Here is a 21,367-nt window from a genome sequence, read left to right on the forward strand (position 1 = left end):
ATCCCCCTGGGAAACCCCAAAAGCTGTTTTATGGGGGTGGTGGTGGGAACCCGGATTGGGGAGGGGACCCCAGATCGGGGGGGGACCCCGAGGTTGTGGAGGGGAGGAGAGGGACCTACAGTCCCAAGTCCCTGGCAGAGTATGGCTGCCTTTGGTCCCTGGATAGAGGGTCCTGGGGTAGGGTGAGGGGATGTGGTGTGTCGGGGCTGGGCAGTCAGGGTGGGGGGGTTTCAGGGGGTATGGGAGGGACGGGGGGGGGTTTGATGCCCCGTGCCTTCATGTAAGAGAGGAGCTGGTCAGGAATCTCGGCTAGGACCTCCCGTGCCAACCCTGCCATGCTCAGCCCCGCGCCGGGACCCCCCGACATGTAGTCACGAAATGGAACAAACTGGGGGGCACAAGGGGGCAGAGCAGTTGAGGGGGTCCAGGGCCGGGAAGCCCCCGGAACCGTGTGTCTCACACACGGCAGCTCCAGTGTCCCCTCCCCATTCCTGATGTCCCAGTGTCTCTCACATCCAGGTGCATCCTAAGCCCCAATGCCCCTCCATATCCCTGTGCCTCCCCTTTCCCATAGCCCCCACATCCCAGTGCCCCCCCCATTTCCCACTGCCACACCCCCATGTCCCACTGCCCCCCACATCCAGGTCCATCCCAATACCCCAGTGCCCCCTTCAATTGCCAGCATACCCTCCTCATGTCCCAGTGCCCCCGCATCCGAGTGCCCCCCTCATTCCCCAGTGCATCCCCCCTTCCCCAATACACTCCTCCTTCATGTCCCAGTGCCCCCCCATCCAGGTACATCCCATATCCCAGTGGCCCCCCCACCATATCCCAATGTTCCCCCATGTCCCAGTGCCTCCTAAGGTCCCAGGCTCCTCCCCACATCCAGGAACATGCTAAGTCTCATTGCACCCTTTTTTCACAGCACAGCCCCCCCCAAAGTCTTAGTACACCCCCTCTTCATGTCCCAGTGCAACCCCATATCCCAGTACTTGCCCCTCCATGTCCCAGTGGCCCCCCATTTCCCAGTACCAACCCCCTTCATGCTGAAGTGCCCCTCCATATCCTAATACACCACCATGTCTCACTGCATCCCCATTCCAAGGTACATCCCAAATCTCAGTGCACCCTCTTTTTCCAGTGAAGCCCCCCCATCATGTCCCTGTGCACCCCCAAATCCCAGTGCATTCCCCCATCTAAGTGCATCCCAAACCCATTGCATCCCATTGTCCCAGAGCATCCCCCTCATGTCCCAGTGCCCCCCAAATCCCAGTCCACCTTGTCATCCCTCCACACCAGTCCCACCCAGTGCACCCCAGGAGTGACGGGGCTGATTTGAGGTCCCCAGGGCACCCCCCACCACCACCCTGCTAGGTCCCCAAATCTCTCATTGGTGAGGTCGGTCGGTACCTGGACGATGTCACGCTCGGCCACTTTGCCACGGGAAGAGATGCGGATGTCATCCCCATCCAGCTCCACCATGGCTGGGGGAGATGCAGGGGGGAGGTCAGCAGCACCCCAGTGCTCCCCACTTCAGGGTGGGATCTTATTATGTCCCTCCCAACCCCACACCCAGAACCCCCAAGTCCCCTCACTGGGGTGTGCTGAGCCCCTTATATGCTGATACATTCAACTCATAGCTCCAGTGGCCAAGGGACCCCCCCATCCCCCCAGCCTTCCCCTAGTTCCCCCAGCCCCCAAATCTTACCATCGAACTCGGCCTGGCCGACCCCCACGATGATGATGGACATGGGCAATTTGGCAGCCTGAGGGAGCCGGGGGGTGAAAGGAGTCTCACGAAATTTAATGATGCTACCACCAAATGAGCCGCGCCCCCACCACAGCACCCAGGGGTGCCAACACCCCCTCCCCCAAGGATTCCAGTCCCTCAGCACCCCCCATCACTCAAGGGTCTCAGACACCCCCCCCCCACCGGCACTGGGGGGGTCCCAGGACCTCCCCAGCTTCCTTGCAGCACCCAGGGGTCCTAGACACCCCTACACACCAAACCCTGTGGTCCCAGCCCCTTCTTGACCCCAGGAGTCCTTTCCCACCTCCCAGTCCCTCCTCACTGCCTCCAACACCCAGGGGTCCACACCTTCCCCCAGCACCCAGGGCTCCCAGCCCCTTCTCCATCCCTCCAGCAAGCAAGGGTCCCAACCCACCCCCCTCACCCAGCTTCAGGGTCCCAGCTCCTCCTCACCCACCCCATCACCCAAAGGGTCCCAGCCACCCCCAACCCCTCAGAACCCAGGGGTCCAAGCCCCTTCCCACCTGCTAAGGGTTCCAGCCCCTCCTCAACCCGCCAGCACCCAGGGGTCCCCAACCTTTCCTACCCCACCAAGGGTCCCAATCCCTCCCCACTGCCCCCATCACCCAAGGCTTACAGCTCCCCCCACCAGCACCAGGGGTGCCACCACCTGCCCCAGCACCACCACAGGGGTCTCACATTGACGATAGCCTCCTTGGTCTGGGCCATGTCAGAGATGACACCATCGGTGATGATGAGGAGGACAAAGTACTGGGACCCGTCCAGCACCGTGGCCGCCGAGCTGGGGGGACCCTGTGTGACGCCAGAGGGCACAGGGACCCCACCCCGGGGCACGGGGCCCCTCTTACCGGGCAACGTGGTTGACGACGGGGGCGAAGTTGGTGGGGCCGTAGAGCTGGACGCGGCGCAGGCTGCGCTGATATGCCTCCAGCACCCCCGCAATGCCGCGGCACGCTGGGTTTGATGCATCCCCATTCTGCCGCAGGGTCACCAGGACCACGGTGACACCACAGCCCCCAGCCATGGACAGGGTGACACCACAGACCCCACGCACAGACAAGGATGGCACTGCCATGGCCCCCAAATGCTAACAAGGATGATCCCACCATGTCCACAATGTGGTGGCAAGGGAGACCACCACCACGTTCCCATCTCAGGGTCAAGGATGACACTGCCATGGCCTCAACCCAGTGACAAGGAAAATGCCACCACATCCCCAACCCAGGGACAAGAATAATGCCACCATGTCCCCAATACAGTGAGAACTGGTGACAAGGACAACGCCATCACATGCCCAGCACAGTGACAAAGACCACATCACCACATCCTCAACCTGGTGACGAGGATGATGCTACCACGTCCCCAGCCCGGTGACAAAGACAATACCATGTCCCTAATCTGGTGACAAGGATGACACTGCCACAGCCCCAACCCAGTGACAAGGATGACACCACCATATCCCCAATACGGTGACAAGGATAATACCACCATGTCCCCAACCCAGTGACAAGAATGATACCACCATGTCCCAAATAATGTGACAAGGATGGCATTGCCATGACCCCAAAACAGTGACAAACTGATGATGCCACTATATTCCCAATCCAAGGACAAGGATGACACCACCATATCCCCAATCCAAATCCAACCCAAACACACCATTTACCCAACTTGGTGATCAAGGATGAGACCACTATGACCCCAAACTGGTGACAAGGACAACCACTATGCCCCTTCCTAATCTGGTGACAAGGACAACACTGCCATGGCCCCAAACTAGTGATGAGGACGACACCACCATGGCCCCAACCCAAGGACAAGGATGATACCTCCATGTCCCAAACAATGTGACAAGATTAGCCCACCATGTCCCCAACTGGGTGACAAGGACACCACCCTTCATCCGCAGTCCTGTCCCTCCTTGGCCCCTCACCAGTGGGAACTCGTGGGACACGTGCCCATCCGGGGGGACCTTGGCACCAAAGCCAAGGGCTGGGAACATCTTGTCACTGTCGTAGTCCTGGATGATGTCCCCCACAGCCCGCAGTGCCAGGCTGTAGGCATTCAGCTGGAAGGGGCTCAGGTAGTGCAGGGACGTGGGCTGCGAGGGGTTCCCTGCACGGGCATGGGGCTCAGCACCCCCCAGCACCCCCAAAGCCCCCCCCCAGAACCCTCAAAATCCCCCCAGCACCCCCAAAACATCCCCAGCACCCCCACAACCATGGCACTACTATGGCCCCAACCCAGTGGCAAGGATGAGGTCATCTTGTCCCCAACACAGTGACAAGGACAGCACCACTATGGCCCCAACCCAGTGACAAGGATGACACCATCTCTCCAACACAGTGACAAGGACAAGGATAATCCCATCATGTCCCCAAATGCTACCACATCCCCACCCTGGTGACAGCTGGTGACGAGGATGACACCACCATGAAACCAACACAGAGACAAGGATGACACTCTGTCCCCAACAAAGTGACAAAGATGACACTGCTATGACCCCCACCCAGTGACAAGAATGGCACCGCTCTGTCCCAAATTCAATGACAATGATGGTGCCACCAAATCCCCAACCCAGTGACAGCTGGTGACAAGTATGACACCACCATAGTACCAACACAGTGACAAAAATAACACTGCCATGGCCCCAAACCCACGACAAGGACAATGCCATCATGACCCCAACCCAGTGACAAGGGAGACACGACCATGTCCCCAACACAGTTACAAGGACAACACCACCATGGCCCCAAACTGGTGACAAGGATAACACCACCATGACGCCAAACTGGTTACAACTGCCCCAAATAAATCCCCCTGGGGGGACACAGCCCCCACTCACCATTGGACGCCGTGAAGTCGATGGCCACTGTGAAGTTGAGTTGGGTCCTGGGGGGGCAAAGTGGCCTTGGGGTGACACGGGGTGACCCATGGGTTTGGGGTGGGGACACCCCTGGGGCCACAGGCTGGACTTGGTGCACCCATCCCCCAACTCAGAGCACCCCCAAGTGTCCCTGCACTGAGGTGTCACCATGCTGCACCCAAGGGAGTGGCTGGGGGTGCTGGGGACCCCCAAAGGACCAATTTGGGGTGCTGGGGAGCCCCTGCCCACGAGGGAGCATCTGGGTGGGGGTGCTGAGGACCCCAAATAGAGAAGATGGGGATGGTGGAGACTCTCTTTCCACAAAGGAGTAGCTGTGGGTGTTGGGGACCCCAAAGGGAGCTGTTGGGAGTGCTGGAGACTTCCAAAAGGAGCAACTGTGGGTTCTGGGGACTACCAATAAGCAGCTGTGGGTGATGGGGACCCCCTGCCCTCAAGGAGGCATCTGGATGGGGGTGCTGAGACCCTCAACGGAGGAGCTAGGTGTGCTGGGGATCCCAAGTGGAGCAACTGGGGGTGTTGGGGACCCCACAGGGAGGAGTTGGGGATAGAAGGAAGCGCCCCCCCCCCCATCCTCAAGGGAGCAACAGTGGGTCCTGGGGACCTCCCTGCCAGTGAGGGAGGGGCTGGGGATGCTGGGGACTCCCACAGGATCAGCTAGGGATGCTGGGGATTCCCTGCCCTTGAGGGAGCAGCTCAGGGTGCTGGGTACCCCCAAGGAAGGAGCTGGGGGTGTTGGGGACCCTCAAAGGTGCAGCTGGGGGTGCTGGGGGCCCCCTGCTCACCCGCCCCTGATGTAGTCCAGGAAGGTATGCTCGGCCTCCACAGCAAAGGACAGCAGGGTCACCTGTGGGGACATGGGGTTCAGGAGGGAAAGTGCCCACACCCCCTGTGTCCCCCCCTCCGCACATCCCATCCTCACTGTCCCCGAGTTCAGGTACTTCTTCTTCTTCATCTTCTTCCGGGGATTCACCACCTGCGGGGATGGGAGGGGAGGGAAGGGGGCTGCTCCTCACAGGGACAGAAGGCCCCAGGGAACAGCATGGGGATTGTCACATCCTGGGGGACAGGGGGGCACAGAATGCCCGGGGGGCAGCGGTGGGAGCACTGTGCTGAGGTGCAGAGAGGGACCCTGAGGAGCACATGGTGGGCTGAGACACCCAGGGCTGCATGTGGGGACCCTGGGGATTGTAGTGCAGCTGCAGATCCATGGTGGGGGCTGGGGACCCGGGACCCTCAAGGGAGCAGCTGTGGGTGCTGCACCCTGGGGACCATAACACTCCAGGGGTGCAGTGTGGGGGCCCCAACACCCCGGGGTGCAGCACAGGGATCCTGGGGACTGTAAATCTCCATGGCTGCAGCATGAGCAGCCTGGGCACCATGACACCTCAGAGTGGAGGAGGAGGACCTTTGGGTGTATGACACACCAGGGTGTAGCGTTGGGAGGGACCCTGGGGACCACAACACCCTAGGATTGCATCATGGGGACCCTGGGGTATGCAGCACCCACACAAGGACCCTGACGCCCAGAGGTGCAGCAGAGAGAGGGACCCTGGGGACCGTACCCGCCAAGGGGTGCAGTGCTAGGACCCCAACACACCGGCATGCAGCACAGGAACCCTGGGGACCGTAACCCCTGGGGGTGCAGTAGTGGGACTGTGACCCCCACGGGGGGTGCAGCACCCCCCAGCCATGTGCCCATCCCCCCTCACCTCGTACACGTTGAAGTGGCTCTGGCCCCGTGCCAGCTCCCGGTAGCTGGTGGTGAACTCCCCGATGAAGTCGTGGCTGTGAGGCCGGTGATTCTCCATCAGCCGGGGGATCCCCATCACTCGGGGGGGTGGGAATGGGGGGTTTCCCATTGCCCAGGAAGTTTCCCATCAGCCAGGGAGTCCCAAATAGCCAGGGGGGATTCCCATCACCCGGGGGGGATCCATCTCCCCGTGGATGCAGGGATGGGGGGCTCCCAACCATTCGGGGGGTCCCCATCACCTGGGGGGTCCCCGTAACCCGGGGGGTGCAGGTCCAGGGTGTGGGGGGTCCCCAGGAGCACACACAGCTCACCTGCCATCACGGTCCCAGTCGTACACCTCCACCTTGATGGCTCTGCAAGGCGGGGGGAGGGTCACCAACACCCCCCGACACCCCCAAATCCCATCCCCCCCCTCTCCCCCGGGGACCAGTCACACACAACCCCCCACTCCCTGTGGGATTTGTTTTGACGCCTCTGTGGGCTTTTTCCTGCTTCCTCCTCCTCCTCGTTGGGATATTTTTATCCATCGTTGCCACAGCAACGTCCAACACGGGGCCAAAGCGGCGTGAGGAGCTGTTTGCGAGGACAACAGCTCGTGACACTGGTTTGGGGCGGGGGGGGGGGGGAATGGCTCGGTGACAGCAGTGATGCCCATTGCCCAGATGGGTAAACTGAGGCAGAAACGGGTAACACCGGGAGGGTGGGTGCTGCTGGTACCACAGAGCCGGGGGAAGGGGTTCTGGGGGTCTCGGGTGGCCACAGAGGTGGGGGAAGGGGGTCTCAGGGGGCCACAGAGAGGGTGGAGGGGCTGCAGGGCGTCCTGAGGTACCACAGAGATGGAGAAGAAGGTGTGCAGGGGTCTTTGGGACCACAGAGATGGGGGGAAGGGGATAAAGGGGGTCCTGGGGTACCAGAGACACAGGGGAAGGGATTCTGAGGGACAACAGAAAGAAAGGACAGAGGGTCCTGGGGTACCACAGACATGGAGTGAGGGTCCAGAGGTACCACAGAGAGGGGGGGAAGGGGTTTCAGGGCATCCTGGAGCACCATGGAGATGGAATAAGGGGTGAAAGGGGTCTTTGGGGACCACAGAGATGGGGACATGAGGTGCAGGGGTTCCCAGAGGACCTGAGAGATGGGGGAAAGAAGAAAAACGGGGTTCTGGGGGCCCACAGAAATGGGGGGACAGGTGGAAGGGAGTCCTGGAGGATCATAGAGACGGGACTGGGCTGCAGGTCCTGGGGCACCATGGGTGGGGGGGAAGGGGGCTCAGGGGGTCTCAGAGGACCACAGAGATGGGAGTGCAGGGGGTCCCTGGGTATGACAGAGATGGGGGAAGGGGGTTCAGGGGTCCTAGTGGACCCTAGAGATGGGGGAAAGAAGGGGAAGGAGGTCTTTGAGGCCAAAGTGGGGATGCAGTGGGTCCCAGTCCCCTGGCGCTCACCGGTCATGGTCCCCATTGCAGAGGGCACGCACGGGAATGGCAAAGGCTGCCCAGACGGGGTTCAGCGTGTTCCGCACCACCTCCGTCTTGTGGCAGATGGTGAAACTGGGGGGAGGACAAGAGGGGGACAAGGGGGTCACTCTCCCATCCCCCAATCTGTCACCCCCACAGCGCAGTGAGGGTTTTTGGACACCCCCTCCAATGCCAGCCCATGGGGACATCGGGGTGTCCTGTGCTGGGGCTGAGCCCTCCCGTGGGGTGTGGCAGGGTCACTGTGTTTTTGAAAGGGGGTCGCTCACGTCCCATCTTCATTGCTGCGGTAGAAGACCATGAAGGGGTCAGATTTTCCGAAGAAATCCTTCTTATCCAGCTTGTTGGCACAGAACTGGAGTGTGGCCACGTCCTGGGGGGTGGAATCGGGAGGCGTCATCCACCCTGCACCCCCCTGAGGCGTGGGATCCTGCGGGGGCGGCTGCTCCATGAGGGAAGAAGGGATCCAGGACAGGAGGGACACAGGGTGGGGATAGTCAGCCATCACCCTCATCTTTGGGGTGTGGGCTGGTGTGTCTCAGCCACCCCCGATATTGGGGGGTCCCCAAGCTACGCTCCCTCCCCTGCCCTGCCGCGGCTCACCCGGCAGTTTCCCAGCTCTTCAGCGAGGAGGATGATGGTGCCGCACTTCTTCCCCGGAATGCCACTGCCGGGATGGGATGTGAGCATGGTGGGGGCACACATGGTGTCCTGGGGGTGTCCCCCACGCACTGGGCACCCCAAAACTCACCCATTGGAGGCGGCCGGGGCGGGTCTTCTGCCCCGGGGGTGCGTACTGGCTGTCCCCATCCTGCAGGGATGCATGCTGAAGGGTCATGGGGAGGATCCCCACCCAAGAAAAAAACCCCCTCCCAAAAAAACGAAGTGTCCAAAAAAAAAAACAAACCAGCCCCGCCCCCTGCCAAATTCCAGCATCCTAAAAAGAAGCTGTTCCTCCCCTCAAAAAAGCTTGTCCCCAAAAGACATTCAGCCCCCCAAAAAGTCAGTTCCCACAAAACAAACTGCCCCCAAAAAAGCCAACACCCAAAATCGTCAGACCCCTCTAAAAGCCAGACCTCTCCAAACCACATTCCCTCCAAAAGCCACCACCCCAAGAAAAAGCCAGACCCATCAATCCCCACCAAAAAGCCAGACTCCCAAAAATGTCTTTCCTGCCAAAACCACCCCCCCCCCCGCAGACAAACAGCCAGTCCCCCAAAATGCCACTGTCAGCTCTGGGGTCTGGGTCCATCCTGGGCACACCAAAAGGGACCTTGGGGGACATGGGAGCCAGGCAGGGCTCATGTCAGGGACTTGGGGACCACTGGGGACACTGGCACCAGGGAGGGCTCATGTCAGGGGCTTCTCCAGGGGGGGACATGGGGACATTGGGATCAGTGGGGGAGGTGGCTCACACTGGGGGCTTCCCTGGGGCAGAGACATGGGCACCGTGGGACACTGGGGCTGAGGGGGGTGACCATCAGGGGTTTCTCCAGTGGGGGGACATGGGGACACTGGGAACCTTGGGGACACTGGACCACAGTGGAGGCTCACACTAGGGGTTTCTCTGGGGGTGGGACATGGGGACACTGAAGATGAGGGGGTTCATGTCAGGGGCTTCTCTAGGAGGAAGACGGTCACACTGGGGGCGCTGGGCACACTGGGGGCACAAGAGGGGCTCACATCAAGGGCTTCACTGGGGTGGGACACGGGGACATAGGGACACTGGGGCAAAGGGGGGGCTCACGTCAGGGGCTTCTCCAGGCGGCTGCCGGCTGAGCCCACAATCTCCCCCAGGGTGCAGAATGCCTGGCCCAGGAAATCCTGCAGGATCAGGAACACTGGGTGTTACCAGGGGGATGCCCATCCCAGGGAGGCCAGGGGAACAGAGCTGATCCTGCACGTACGTGCTTGGAGAGGTCAGGGCTCTTGGAGTCCACATCATACCTGGGGACAGAGGAGACACGTTGGCATGGAACGGGACATGGGGGGCCTTGGATGGGACAGGGATGGGGATGGAGACTGGGATGGGATGGGATGGGATGGGATGGGATGGGATGGGATGGGATGGGATGGGAGGCAGACAGGGAGGGGCAGGGATGGGATGAGACAGGGATGGGACACAAATAGGGATGGATTAGGTGTGGGGACAGGATGGGATGGGTAAAAGAATAGGGGTAGGATGGGACAAGGATAGGTACAGGGACAGGATGGGGTAGAATAAGGACACAATGGAATGGACAGGGATGGGATGTGAATAGGGACAGGATGGGTCAGGGACAGAATGTAGACTGGATAGGATAGGGATGATGATGGGATGGGACAAGGATGGGGACAGGGTTATGAACAAGGGTGGTGATGGTCCAGGAGTGGGGACAGAACAGGGATGGAGACAAGGACACTCTGGGGGCCTGTGCTGGGGTGGTGAGGGGGTGACCCTGGGGGACATGGAGGTGACACTGGGGGTGACACTGGGGCCACAGGGGTCACTCACAGGTCAAAGCGCAGGTTCTGCCGCTCCTCAAAGCAATAATCAAGGACAAACTTGCGCAGGAAGTCAGGATTCAGGGAGTTGTCGATGACCTCGGTCCGGCCAAACTGGGGGATGCAGGGACAGCAGGGATAATGGGGTGACAGGACAACATAGGGTGGGGACAGGGACATGGAGACACAGGGACATGGAGATGCAGAGACACAGGGGCGTAGGGATGGGAACATGGGAACACAGGACATGGCCATGGGGGATGGGGATACAGGGATATGGGGACACAGACATGGGCACATGGGGATGTGGTGATGTGGGCACAGGGGCATGGAGACATGAAGATGCAGAGACATGGGGGCATAGGGATGGGGACATGAGGACATGGGAACACAGGACAGGAAAAACAGGGGCATGGGAATGAGGGTGGGGACACAGGGATGGGGGCAGTGGGACATGGGGACATACAGATATGGGGACACAGCGACATGGGGACACAACGACATGAGAACATATGGACATGGGATTGCGGACATGGGGACACGCGTGGGCGGATGAGGCGGGGCAAGGGCGGACAGCGGGTTCGGGCCGGGGCACATGGGGCGGACAGGGGCGGGGTGGGCCCAGGTGCCGCTTTGTGCCGCGGGGCCGCCCCTCCCCCGGTCCCACCCCCTGTTCGTTACCCCGCAATTAACACCCTGTTAATTACAGGGGGACGGGGCCTGGCTGCGTGCCGACAGCTGATTGGCTGGCTGCCTAGCACCTCGCCATGCTCCCCAGATCCCCAGGGCGCCGGCTGGCTGATTGCTGTGCCCCGGGGCACTGGCTGCGTGCTCATTGTCCAGGTGCTGCACCCCCAGACGCTGATTGCTCACTGGTGACTGGCCAAGTGCCCGCCACCCCAACACCCTGACTGGCCACTTGGCCAGCACCCCAGCGAGCCGATAGCCCAGAGTCCTTCCCGCTGCTTGGCTGGGGGGCGGCCAGGGCCCCTGACTGCTGATTGGCCATCGGGTTGGCACACACACATGCTGATTGGCCACTGCCCCAACATGCTGATGATTGGTTGGCCAGCCAGCACCCCAACATCCTGATTGGCCGGCTGAGTGCACCCCAACATGCTGATTGGCCAGCTGAGCACAGCCCAACATGCTGATTGGCTGCCCCCCACCAATCGGGTCACTCACCTCCCGCCATTGGTGGCTGCCAGGGCGCTGCGTGTACAGCACACAGACTGCGGGGGGAGGGGTCAGGGGGGAGGGCACCCCCAGAGACCCCCCCCCAAACACTCCAGAGACCCCCAAAACCCTTAGAGACACCAGCATCCCCAGAGACTCCCAAAACTCCCCAGAGACTCCCCCAAAACACCTCAGAGACTCCCCAAACCCCCCAGAGAGCCCCTATGATCCCCCCAGACACCCCCAATACAGCTCAGAGGTTCCCCAAATCCCCCAGACCTCCAAAACCCCCAAAGACCACCCAAAACCCCCAGAGACCCCCACACTCCCCAGAGCTCCAACACCCCCAGAACCCTCCAAAACATCCTTGAGACCCCCAAAACCTCATAGAACCACACCACTCCCAGAGACCTCCCAAAACACCTCAGAGATCCCCCAAACCCCCAGACAACACTCCCCAGAGACACTGATGCTCCCAGAGACCCCCCCAAAACCCCCAGATACCCCACAAAATACTTCAGAGACCCCCCAGCCCCCCAGAGACCCCCAAACCCCCCAGAGATCCAAACATCCCCCAAGCCCACAACACCCTCCAGAGACCCCAAAATCCCCAGAAACCCCAACCCCCCCAGAGTCCCCCCAAAACACCCCCAGAGACCCTAAAACACACCCCATCCCCCCTGCCCCACTCACGTGGGTCCGACTTGGAGAAGGTGTCCCTGTCCAGGAGCTGCCTGGGGGAGCAGCGGGAAGTGAGTGTGTGAGAGTGTGAGTGTGAGTGTGTGAGTGTGAGTGTGAGTGTGAGCACCTGGCTGTGCCTGCGACTGTGTGTAGCCCTTATGTGGCCAGATGTGCCCCAGAACACACGTTGGGGTGCACAGCCACGTGTCAGGTTGTGCCCAGTTGTGTGACAGGGTGCGTGGCAGGGTGTGCACAGCCAGGTGTGCCCCAGGACACGGACTGGGGTGCAAAGCATGACTGACGCACGTTGGGGGGCCATGCGCTGGGGACCCGTGTATTGGGGTGCACAGCAGGGTGTTGGTGAGCATGGCTGGGTGTTGGGGTGCACTGCCAGATGTGCCCCACAACACGTTGGGGTGCACACACACATCTGCACAAGGTGCACAGCATGACACATGTTAGAGTGCCACGTGTCAGGACACCAAAGCGGGACCCCAGGTTGCAGAGAGAGGGTACAGGGGGTGCAGGGTGGGCAGGGGGCACAGGGGCTGCAGTGGGGGCCGGGTATTCAGGGGTTTCAGGGTGGGCAAGGAGTAACAGCGGGTGCAGGGGATACAGGGTCCAACCTGACCCCCCTGCAACCCTGGCCCCAGAGACCCCCAAATGCCCCCCCCCGTGACCCCCACTCCCCTCAGGGCCCCCCACCCACAACACCCTTGGGTCACCCAGTGCCCCTCTGTCCCCACACCCGACACCGCCTGTGCTCCCATGCTCCACAATGCCTCCCAGCACATTCCAGCGTTTCCCAGTGAATCCCAGTGCCTCCTAGTGCATTTCAGCGCCTCCAACGCCAGCGGCCTTGCTCCCCAGTGCCTCCCCGTGCCTCCCACTACTCTAAAACGCCGACTGCTCCCCGTTCCCTCGTGTCTCCCGCTGCCTTCCAGGGCATCTCAGAGCATTCCAGTACAGCCCAGCAATTCACACCACCACCTGCTCCCAGTCTCCGGTGCATTCCAGTGCCTCCCAGTGCATCCCAGGGGATCTCAGTGCATCACAGTGCACCCCAGCACCCTTCGACGCCAGCAGCTGCGGCACTCCAGTGCCTCCCAATGCCTCCCAGTGCATCTCATTGCGCTCCAGTGCAACCCAGTGCCCTACAGCGCCAGCTGCTCCCAACTCTCCAATGCCTCCCAGTGCATCCCAAGGGATCTCAGTGCCTCCCAATGCATCCCAGTACCCTCCAACGCCGGCTGCCGCCGCTCCCCAGTGCTTCCCAGCGCCTCTCTGCATCTCAGCACCCTCCAACGCCAGCTACCCCTACGCCACAGTGCAACCCCGTGCCTCCCAGCATCTTCCAACGCCAGCTGCCGCTGCTCCCCAGTGCCTCCCAGCGCCTCCCCGCGCCCCCGCCGCCCGATGCCGGCTCCCGCCACGGCTCCGCTACCTGCAGGACACCGTGAGCTCCACGCGGGTGGCCGGGACGGGGCCGGGGCCGGCGCCCGATTCCGGGACACCCAGGCCCGCCATACCCCCGGCTCCGCCGCTGCCCCGACACCGGCACCGGCACCGCGATCGCGATCGGCTCCGCCCCGGGACCGCCCTTGGCACCGCCCGGGGCTCCCGGCACCGGCCCCGACCCCGCACCGAGGGACTGCTCGGGGTCTTATTCGGGACCGCCCGCCGGGAGACCGGGACCGCTTTTGTCCCCGCCCGGGACCCGGTCACCGCCCGCTCCCGGTCCCGGCCCCGCACCGAGGGACTGCCCCGGTCTTCTTTGGGACCGCTAGCAGGGAGACCGAGACCGGCGCGGGACCGCCCCTGGGATCGCCCCCAGATCGCCGGCACCGCCTCCGGGATCGCCCTCGGGGCTGCCTCCCCTTCCCCGGTACCGCCCCGAAATTTTCGGGATCACCCCCAGATTCCGGGGATCTACCCTCGCACCGCCTCCGGGCCTACTTCCAAATCCCCGGGACCGCCCCGGTTCCGCCTCGGAATCGCCCCCAGATCCCCGGGATGGCCCCCCGCACCATCCCCAGAGCCGCTTCCATAGCCCGGTTTCCCCCTGGAAGCCCGGTACTGTCGCCGGGATCCTTCCCAGATTCCCGGTATTGCCCCGGGATCAACCCCAAATCCCTGGTACCTCCCATGATCGCCGGCACCTCCCCCGCATCGCCCGCGGGGCCTCCTCCCTATTCCCGGTACCGCCCCGGACCGCCGGTACTGTCCCCGGGATAGCCCTCAGATCCCCGGCATCACCCTCAGGCGCCCGGTGCCGCCTCCCCATCCCCAGTACCCCCCGGATGCCGGTACCAAGGATCAGCCTCGGGCTCGCCCCTAGACCACCGCTACTGCCCTGGGATTGCCCCCGAGGCTGCCTCCAGACCCCGGTACACCAGGGACCACTGGTACTGCCCCGGGATCACCCCCAGACCGAACCCCCGGTGCCCCCTCCCTGGTACCCCAGCACTCCTCCGGTACTCCCAGGGCGCCCCCCTGTGCTGTAGTGACACTCTCGGTACCACCCACTCCCCAGGATGAGCCCCCGATTGCCCTAGTTCCCCTTAGTCAGAACCCCCCCAGTATCCCCACAGCCCCATCAACTGCAGACGCAGAGTCCCCCAGTCCCCTGCTATTCCTCTAGTAGCTCCCAGTATCACCCCCGCACCATTCCCAGTAACACCCAGCAGCTCCCAGTACTGTCCCAGGTCCTGCACTAGGTGACATCAAGAGCCAGAGGGGACACCCAGTGCTGGGGGGGTCACCCAGCGCCAGGGGGGGAACCCACTGGGGGAACCCACTGTGTGCTGGCATGAGGACCCCACTGCCAGTTTGGGGGTCCCCAGTGCTGTGTGGGGAGCCCACTCTGGGGGACAGCACCATCCCCCCCCTTTCCACCCAAAGCTCACTGATCCAACAGGTCCATGGTGGGGGGTCCCAGGAAACTTTGGGGACACACACAGACACAACCCAGTAGGGGTAAATTTGGGTCTCTGGCACCCACTCTGCCCCCAGGAACTGGGGCCACTCCAGTCTGGCTGCCGCTCCATGTCCCAAGGGAGAGACACCCACCCCTGCAAGGGCACCCACAAAGCCCTTCTGGGGAGGCTCACAACCCCCCTGACCCCCACCATGCCAAAGACACCTTCCCCATAGCCTCCCCCAAAAACCACCACTCTGGGGGGGCCCCACCACATCCAACCTTTTTTATTACAAACGAGCAGTACAATTTGGAGAGGGTACCCCCCACCCCCTACCCCGAGGGATACGCCTTGATGACCTTGACATCGTCGAGGGGTCGGTCCTGGGAGTTGGTCTCCACCATGGCTAGGCGCCCCAGCACCCCCATTCCTTGGCATACCCTCCCGAAAATGCTGTGCTTCCCATCCAGCCACTGTGCTGGGCCCAGGGTCAGGAAAAACTGGCTTCCATTGGTGTCTGGCCCTGCATTGGCCATTGCCAGGATCCCGGCACCTGGGGGACACGGGGACATGTCATCTCATGGGTGGGGATATAGGGGACAAGCCACCCCACAGCATGATGGGGGACATGTCATCCCGTGGGGGATGTCATCTCATGGCCAAGATCCTGGAATCATGGGAAACATGTCACCCCAAGATTGGGATCCTGGAGGACATCATCCTACGGCTGCGATCCTTGGGACATTTCACTCCATGGCCAGGCTCCTGGGGGACCTGTCACCCGACTGAGGGGTCACAGTGGACATCAGTAACGACTTGCTCCCATTGGTGTCCAGCCCCACATTGGCCATCACCAGGATACCAGTGCCTGTGGGACATGGGCCAAGGGTCCTGGCACCCTGAGGGACATGCTACGCTATGGCCAGGGTCTTGGGGGACATGCCACTCCAGGGATGGGGTCCTGGGGGACATGGAGGACATGCCACCCCATGGATGGGGTCTCAGGAACATGTCATCCCATGGCTGAGGTCCTGGCATCATGGGAAAAATGTCACCCAATGGAGAGGTCTTAGGGGAAGTGAGGAAGAATTGGCTCCTGTTGGTGTCCAGCCCCACACCGGCCATCGCCAGGATCCTGGTGTCTGTGGGACACAGGGACACGTCACCCCAGGAATGGGAAAATAGAGGACAGGGCATCCCATGGCCAAGCTCCTGGGGGTCATGTCACTCCATAGATGGGGTTCTGGGGGACACAGAGGACTTGTCACCATATAGACAGGGTCTTGGGGGACAGGGGAGACATGCCACCTCATGGCCAGGGTCCTGGAGGACATATCCCATGACCAGCCTCCTTGGGACACGTCACCCCATGACTGGAGTCCTGGGACTCATGTCAGCCCATGGATGGGGACTCAGGGGACATCCCATCCCACGGGTGTGTTCCCAGGGGTCCTGCCCCCCTATAGGTGAGATCCTGGGGGTCCCCGGGGTGCCCCTCCAGTGTTCTCCCAGTGCTGGCCCTGCTCACCAGTGAACTTCAGGTCAGGGTGCAGCTCGTCCTCAAACTGTTTCCCATAGATGGAGGCACCACCACGGCCTGCAGGGGGATTCGGGGGGTCAGCAGGATCCACTGGCACCGGGGAGAGTCCCAGGGAGATTTCAGGGGCCTGTGCTCACCGGTACCCGTGGGATCGCCTCCCTGCACCATGAAGTCCTTGATGATGCGATGGAACTTGGTGCCGTTGTAGTACCCGCGGCGGCTCAGCTCAGCAAAGTTCTTGCAGGTACGGGGGGCATGTTGCCAGTACAGTTCCAGCACGAGTGGGCCCATCCTGGGAATGGGAACACAGGGAATAGGAACGGGAAGGGCACCCAGAATGGGAATGGGAATGGGAAAAGGAAATGGGGTCATCTCAAAGTGATACCCACATCCCCAGCTTCAGGCCAAAGCCAGGGGCTGTGTTGCCAGTACAGCTCCAGCACCAGCAGGCCCATCCTGGGAATGGGAAAACCGGGAACAGGAACGGCAGTGGGAATGGGGAACACAACCGGGAATGGAAACAGGAGATGGGGTCACCCTGCTGTGAAGTCTTCCGCCTGTGGGGTCAGTTCTTGCAGCTGCGGGACAGGGTCATCCCACTGCGACCCCCAGCCCCAGTTTCAGACCCAAGTCAGGAGGCTATGCTGTCAGTACAGCTCCAGCACCAGCAGGCCCTGCTGGGAATGGGAAATGGGAACACTGGGAATGGGAACAGGAACGGGAAGGGTACCAGGAAACACCTCAACGTGACCCCCTCTCCCCCCCGGCAGGGCCAGTCAGGGACAGGGAGCACAGGGGAGAGAGGGGGTGGGGCAATGGGGGCTGCAGGGGCTGGGGGATAATGGGACCCCCGGAGGACACGGATGGCGCTTGGTACCAGGGGAAACAACCCGGACCGGCTGCTCCGGTGCGGTACCGGGAGACACCGGGGCTAACGGGACACCACGGGGTCACTGGGACCTGCCTCGTACTGAGGGGGGCTAGGGGTTACGGACACCATGAGGGACACGGGAGGGGGGCCAGGGGCTCTCTAGTGCCGGGGCGGACACGGGGTTGGTTGATATTGGGGGATAACGGAGCTGTCCCGTTCCGGGATACACTGGAAGCTTCTTAGCACCTGTGGAGTTCACGGTCTGCCCGGTACCGGGAGCTCACGGACACCGGGGACTGCCCCGTACCGGGAGGACCGCGGACTCAGGAACACCGGGGGCTGCCCGGAACCGGGGAGGGAGGGGGCGGACACCGATGTACTCCCGGTGCGGCGGAAGGGGGCGGGACCAGGGGTGTGCGGGGCCTCCCGCGCCAGTGCCGGTACCGGGGCAAGGCCTCGCCCTTACGTGGTCTCCATGGAAACGGTGGGCGGCTGCCAGGAGTCGGGCGGGACGGCGGCCATGCTGCGGCGGCACCGGCGGCGGAAGGACCCCGCGCTTCCGGGCCACGCCCCCAGCCCGGCGGGCACCAATGGGAGGCGGGACGCGGGAGAGGGGAGAGCCAATCAGCGAGGCGGAGGGCGAGGGAACGGGCCAGTCAGAGTGGCGGTTTAAAGGGCACCGACCAATCGGAACCCGGGGCGGGCGCGCCGCGATTGAGCCGCAAGGGGAGGGGGAATTCGAACGAGGCCACGCCCCCCACGCTGGGCCACGCCTCCTCGGCGCGCGCGACGAGCGGGAGCCGGGGGCGGTGAGGTGGGGAGGGGAGCGGGGGGCAGCGGGACCCCCGGGAAGGGGGGAGGCTGCGGGGAGAGCGGGGGGAGAGCGGGGCACAGGGCGCGGGGATGAACCGCCCCGTGCGGGGGTGGCGTGACGTGGGGTCGCGGTGAGGGGCTGGGACCCTCTGGTAGGGGCTGAGGACCCCCAAGGATGGGGCTGTGAGGCCTGGATCCCCCGTGGGGGCTGGGACCTTCTCAGTGTGGGGTTGGGGTCACCAAGGGGTTGGGGTGTGGGACTGGGACTCGTCGGTGGGGCTGGAACCCTCTTAGTCTGGAGCTGGGACCCCCCCAGTGTGGGACTGGGACTCCCGGCTGGGGGTGTGTGGCTGGGGGGTTCCCCGGGTGTGGGGAAGGGATCCCCCCATTATGGGGCCGAGACCCTCCGCGTAGGGCCTGGGAGGCCTAGGGATGGGGATGGGACCCCCCAGGATCGGGATGCAGGACTGGGACCCCTCAGTGTGGGGCTGGGGTCCCCAAGGGATTGGGGTGAAGGGCTGGGACTCCTAGGTACGGGAATGGGGCCCCCTAGTGTGGGGCTGGAACCCCCTGAGGATCAAAATGTGGGGCTGGAGACCCCCCGGGAACGGGGTGTGGGGCTGGAGCCCCAGGGTGTGGGGCTGTGACCCCCTGAGGATCAAAATGGGGCGCTGGGGACCCCCCGGGATCGGGTGTGGGGCTGCGACCTCCCAGTGCTGGGAGCTCTCAGTGTTGGGCTGGGGTCCCCCGATAGGGGCTGGGAACCACCGTTGTGGCACTGGGGACTCGCAGGGATCAGGGTGCAGGCCTGGGACTCCCCATTGTGGCCCTGAGGACGCAGGCTGGGGGTGCTGGGCTGTGGGTTCCCCGGGCGGGGGTCGCCGATGTTATCCCCGCCTCCTGGCGCCGGCGGAGCCGTCCCTGTCCCCGTGCCGGTGGCACCGAGCCCGGCGGCGCCTGGCACCGGCCGCGTCACCCGCACGCTGCCCGGTGGCACCGGGCCCCCGCGGGGGGTTGGGGATACGGGGGGCGGGTAGGAACAGGGGTGGGGGACCCCGATGGGGTCGGTGGTGACCCCCCAGCTCCCGCAGGTGGCCCCGGTGCCCCGAGGAGATGGCCGAGGACCGAGGTACGGCAGCACCAGCGCTGCATGTCCCCCGTGTTTCCCCCCCGGGGTGGGGGGGCGGCTGGGGCTCACCCTCAGTGTCCCCCCAGATGTTCGATTTGTCACCGAGGAGAGCTTCGACTTCGGGGTGCTGTCCCCGTCTGACAGGTATGGGGGGGGTAGTGGGGACAGGGCACCTTATAGTTGGGGACATGAGGAATAGGATGGGACATGGAGGACAGGGAGAGATGGCACCTCATTGTCAATGTCCTAGGGGACGTGTTACTCCATGGATGGGGTTGTGGGGGATGTGGCAACTCATAGTTGGGGTCCTGGGGGTCACGAGGGACATGGCACCCCAAAGATGAGGTCCTAGGGGACATGTCACCCCATGAACAGGGTCTTGGGGGGTCCGGTGGACGTGCCCCCCTCATAGATGCAATTCTGGGGGTCCCTGGGGACGTGTCACCCCAGGGATGGGATCCTGGATGACTTCCTGGCAGTGGCGTTGGGGGCTGACACAGCAGGGGAAGCAGGGCTGACACCACCTTTCCCCCTCCCCCCGCCCCATCCGCAGCCAGGAGGAAGAGGAGGATGAGGAGAGCCCGGGCGGGGGGTGCCGGCACGGGGGCGGCAACGGGCGCTGGAGTCCCCTGCGCGGGGCCCGTCTGGAAGAGATGGTGCGGGAGGCCACACGCCTGGCGGCACAGCTGGAGGGGTGCCACCTGCCCCCTCCCGCCCCCGGAGAGCCCCCGGGACCCGGCGCCACGCCCCCCGGCACCCCCCGCAGCCCCCGCCGCCAGACCTTCGTGGTGAAGGACAGCCCGGTGCGGGCGCTCCTGCCCACCGTGGAGTCGCGGGGACCTGCCCCCAGCCCCTGCCCCCCCGCCAAGCCCCGGGGTGCCTCTGCTGCCACCAGTGGCCCCAAGGTAGGTGAGACCCCCGGCGACAGGGGTCCCAGTCTGGCCGTGTCCCACCCGAGCTGAACACCCAGATTCCCCCACAAAGCCATCCTGGATGGGGGGCAGTGCGTGCCTCCCCACTCTCCAAGGGGCATCGCGACCCCCCCAGCCCTGTGGATGGGGAGCACTCACTGAGTGATGTCCCCATGTCCCCACCCTCTATTTCCAGGTACCCCCCAGCCGTCACTCCACAGCAGCGCCGAAGGGACCCTCCGGGGGCAGGGGGCTCCCTCCCAGCCGTGTGGGCCCCCCCCGGCCGTGCCCTCCCCAGGGGCAGGGGGCTGGTGCCCGGGGCAGGTCGGAGCCCCCCCGGGGGGGTACAGCAGGTAGTGATGGCCAGGGGATGGGGACACCATGGCCAAGGGGGCTCCTGGGCCGTGCCCCAACCCCCCCTCTCTCCCCAGGGCAGCCTAGGGCGAGGGGGGGCACAGTCCCCTGCCCCCCACCCACCCGCCAGCCCCACGCCAGAGCCACCACCACCCCTGTCCCCTCCGGCTGTTCCCCGGCACCCACTGCCCTCCCCAAGGTGTCTTCCCGGACTCCAGCAGTGGGTGGGAGAACCCCCACCCCCAGAGGTAAGGATGAAGTGGGGTTGGGGGGGCACAGGGGATGCCCCTTCCCCCATGCCTCAGTTTCCCTACGGCTTCTCTCCCCTTTGCAGGCGCGGGGGTGGCACGGGCATCCCCCCCAACTGCTGCCACGGGGTGCAAACCAGGACCCCCCTCCGCCCGCCTGCGGCCTCCCCGCAAGACGGCGGTGAGCAGCACCCCGAGGTGACACCCCAAACCACCCCACACCCACCCAGAGGCTCTGGGGCCACCCGGACCCCCCCTTCCTGGGAGATCTCATGCAATATGGGGGGGGAGGGGGTGCAGGGGAGAGCCAGGCTCCCCCTGGGGGCCAGCCAGGGTTGGGGGCAGGGGCAAAGCCAAGGC

The 21,367-nt window shown here is 63.6% G+C and overlaps 3 protein-coding genes across 7 annotated transcripts; 1 reads left to right on the forward strand and 2 right to left on the reverse strand.

Annotated features, from left to right (window-relative positions):
- Positions 1–214: 214 nt before the first annotated feature.
- Positions 215–12,542, reverse strand: LOC138098774 (copine-5-like). The gene is made up of 21 exons (XM_068995570.1): positions 12,526–12,542; positions 12,236–12,276; positions 11,552–11,598; positions 10,377–10,480; positions 9,790–9,829; positions 9,630–9,706; positions 8,634–8,693; positions 8,486–8,549; positions 8,152–8,255; positions 7,853–7,957; positions 6,720–6,761; positions 6,368–6,443; positions 5,578–5,631; positions 5,441–5,502; positions 4,617–4,663; positions 3,705–3,886; positions 2,620–2,747; positions 2,450–2,552; positions 1,709–1,766; positions 1,411–1,484; positions 215–388 (listed from the first exon to the last, which is right to left on the reverse strand). Exons 1-21 carry the CDS (start codon positions 12,540–12,542, stop codon positions 215–217), a joined length of 1,659 nt encoding a protein of 552 aa, XP_068851671.1.
- Positions 12,543–15,412: 2,870 nt separating this feature from the next.
- Positions 15,413–18,104, reverse strand: PPIL1 (peptidylprolyl isomerase like 1). Of its 3 annotated transcripts, none has more exons than XM_068995682.1 (4): positions 18,019–18,104; positions 16,819–16,973; positions 16,670–16,738; positions 15,413–15,694 (listed from the first exon to the last, which is right to left on the reverse strand). In XM_068995682.1, the coding sequence occupies exons 1-4, from the start codon at positions 18,072–18,074 to the stop codon at positions 15,474–15,476; spliced, it is 501 nt and encodes a 166-aa protein (XP_068851783.1). In that variant the 5' UTR covers positions 18,075–18,104; the 3' UTR covers positions 15,413–15,473. The 3 variants fall into 3 exon arrangements, with proteins under 3 accessions (XP_068851783.1, XP_068851781.1, XP_068851782.1); XM_068995680.1 differs by lacking the exon at positions 15,413–15,694 and adding an exon at positions 15,701–16,283; XM_068995681.1 differs by lacking the exons at positions 15,413–15,694; positions 18,019–18,104 and adding exons at positions 15,701–16,283; positions 17,071–17,339.
- Positions 18,105–18,318: 214 nt separating this feature from the next.
- Positions 18,319–21,209, forward strand: PSRC1 (proline and serine rich coiled-coil 1). Of its 3 annotated transcripts, XM_068995910.1 has the most exons (8): positions 18,320–18,366; positions 19,457–19,494; positions 19,581–19,638; positions 20,048–20,150; positions 20,261–20,399; positions 20,602–20,758; positions 20,837–21,007; positions 21,094–21,209. In XM_068995910.1, exons 3-8 carry the CDS (start codon positions 19,581–19,583, stop codon positions 21,207–21,209), a joined length of 744 nt encoding a protein of 247 aa, XP_068852011.1. In that variant the 5' UTR covers positions 18,320–18,366; positions 19,457–19,494. The 3 variants fall into 3 exon arrangements, with proteins under 3 accessions (XP_068852010.1, XP_068852009.1, XP_068852011.1); XM_068995909.1 differs by having other exon boundaries at positions 18,319–18,366; positions 20,048–20,399; XM_068995908.1 differs by having other exon boundaries at positions 18,319–18,366; positions 20,048–20,399; positions 20,602–21,007.
- The last annotated feature ends 158 nt before the right edge of the window (positions 21,210–21,367 follow it).

The sequence above is a fragment of the Aphelocoma coerulescens genome, chromosome 26 (assembly GCF_041296385.1).
Source record: "Aphelocoma coerulescens isolate FSJ_1873_10779 chromosome 26, UR_Acoe_1.0, whole genome shotgun sequence".
NCBI classification, from domain to species: Eukaryota; Metazoa; Chordata; class Aves; order Passeriformes; family Corvidae; genus Aphelocoma; species Aphelocoma coerulescens.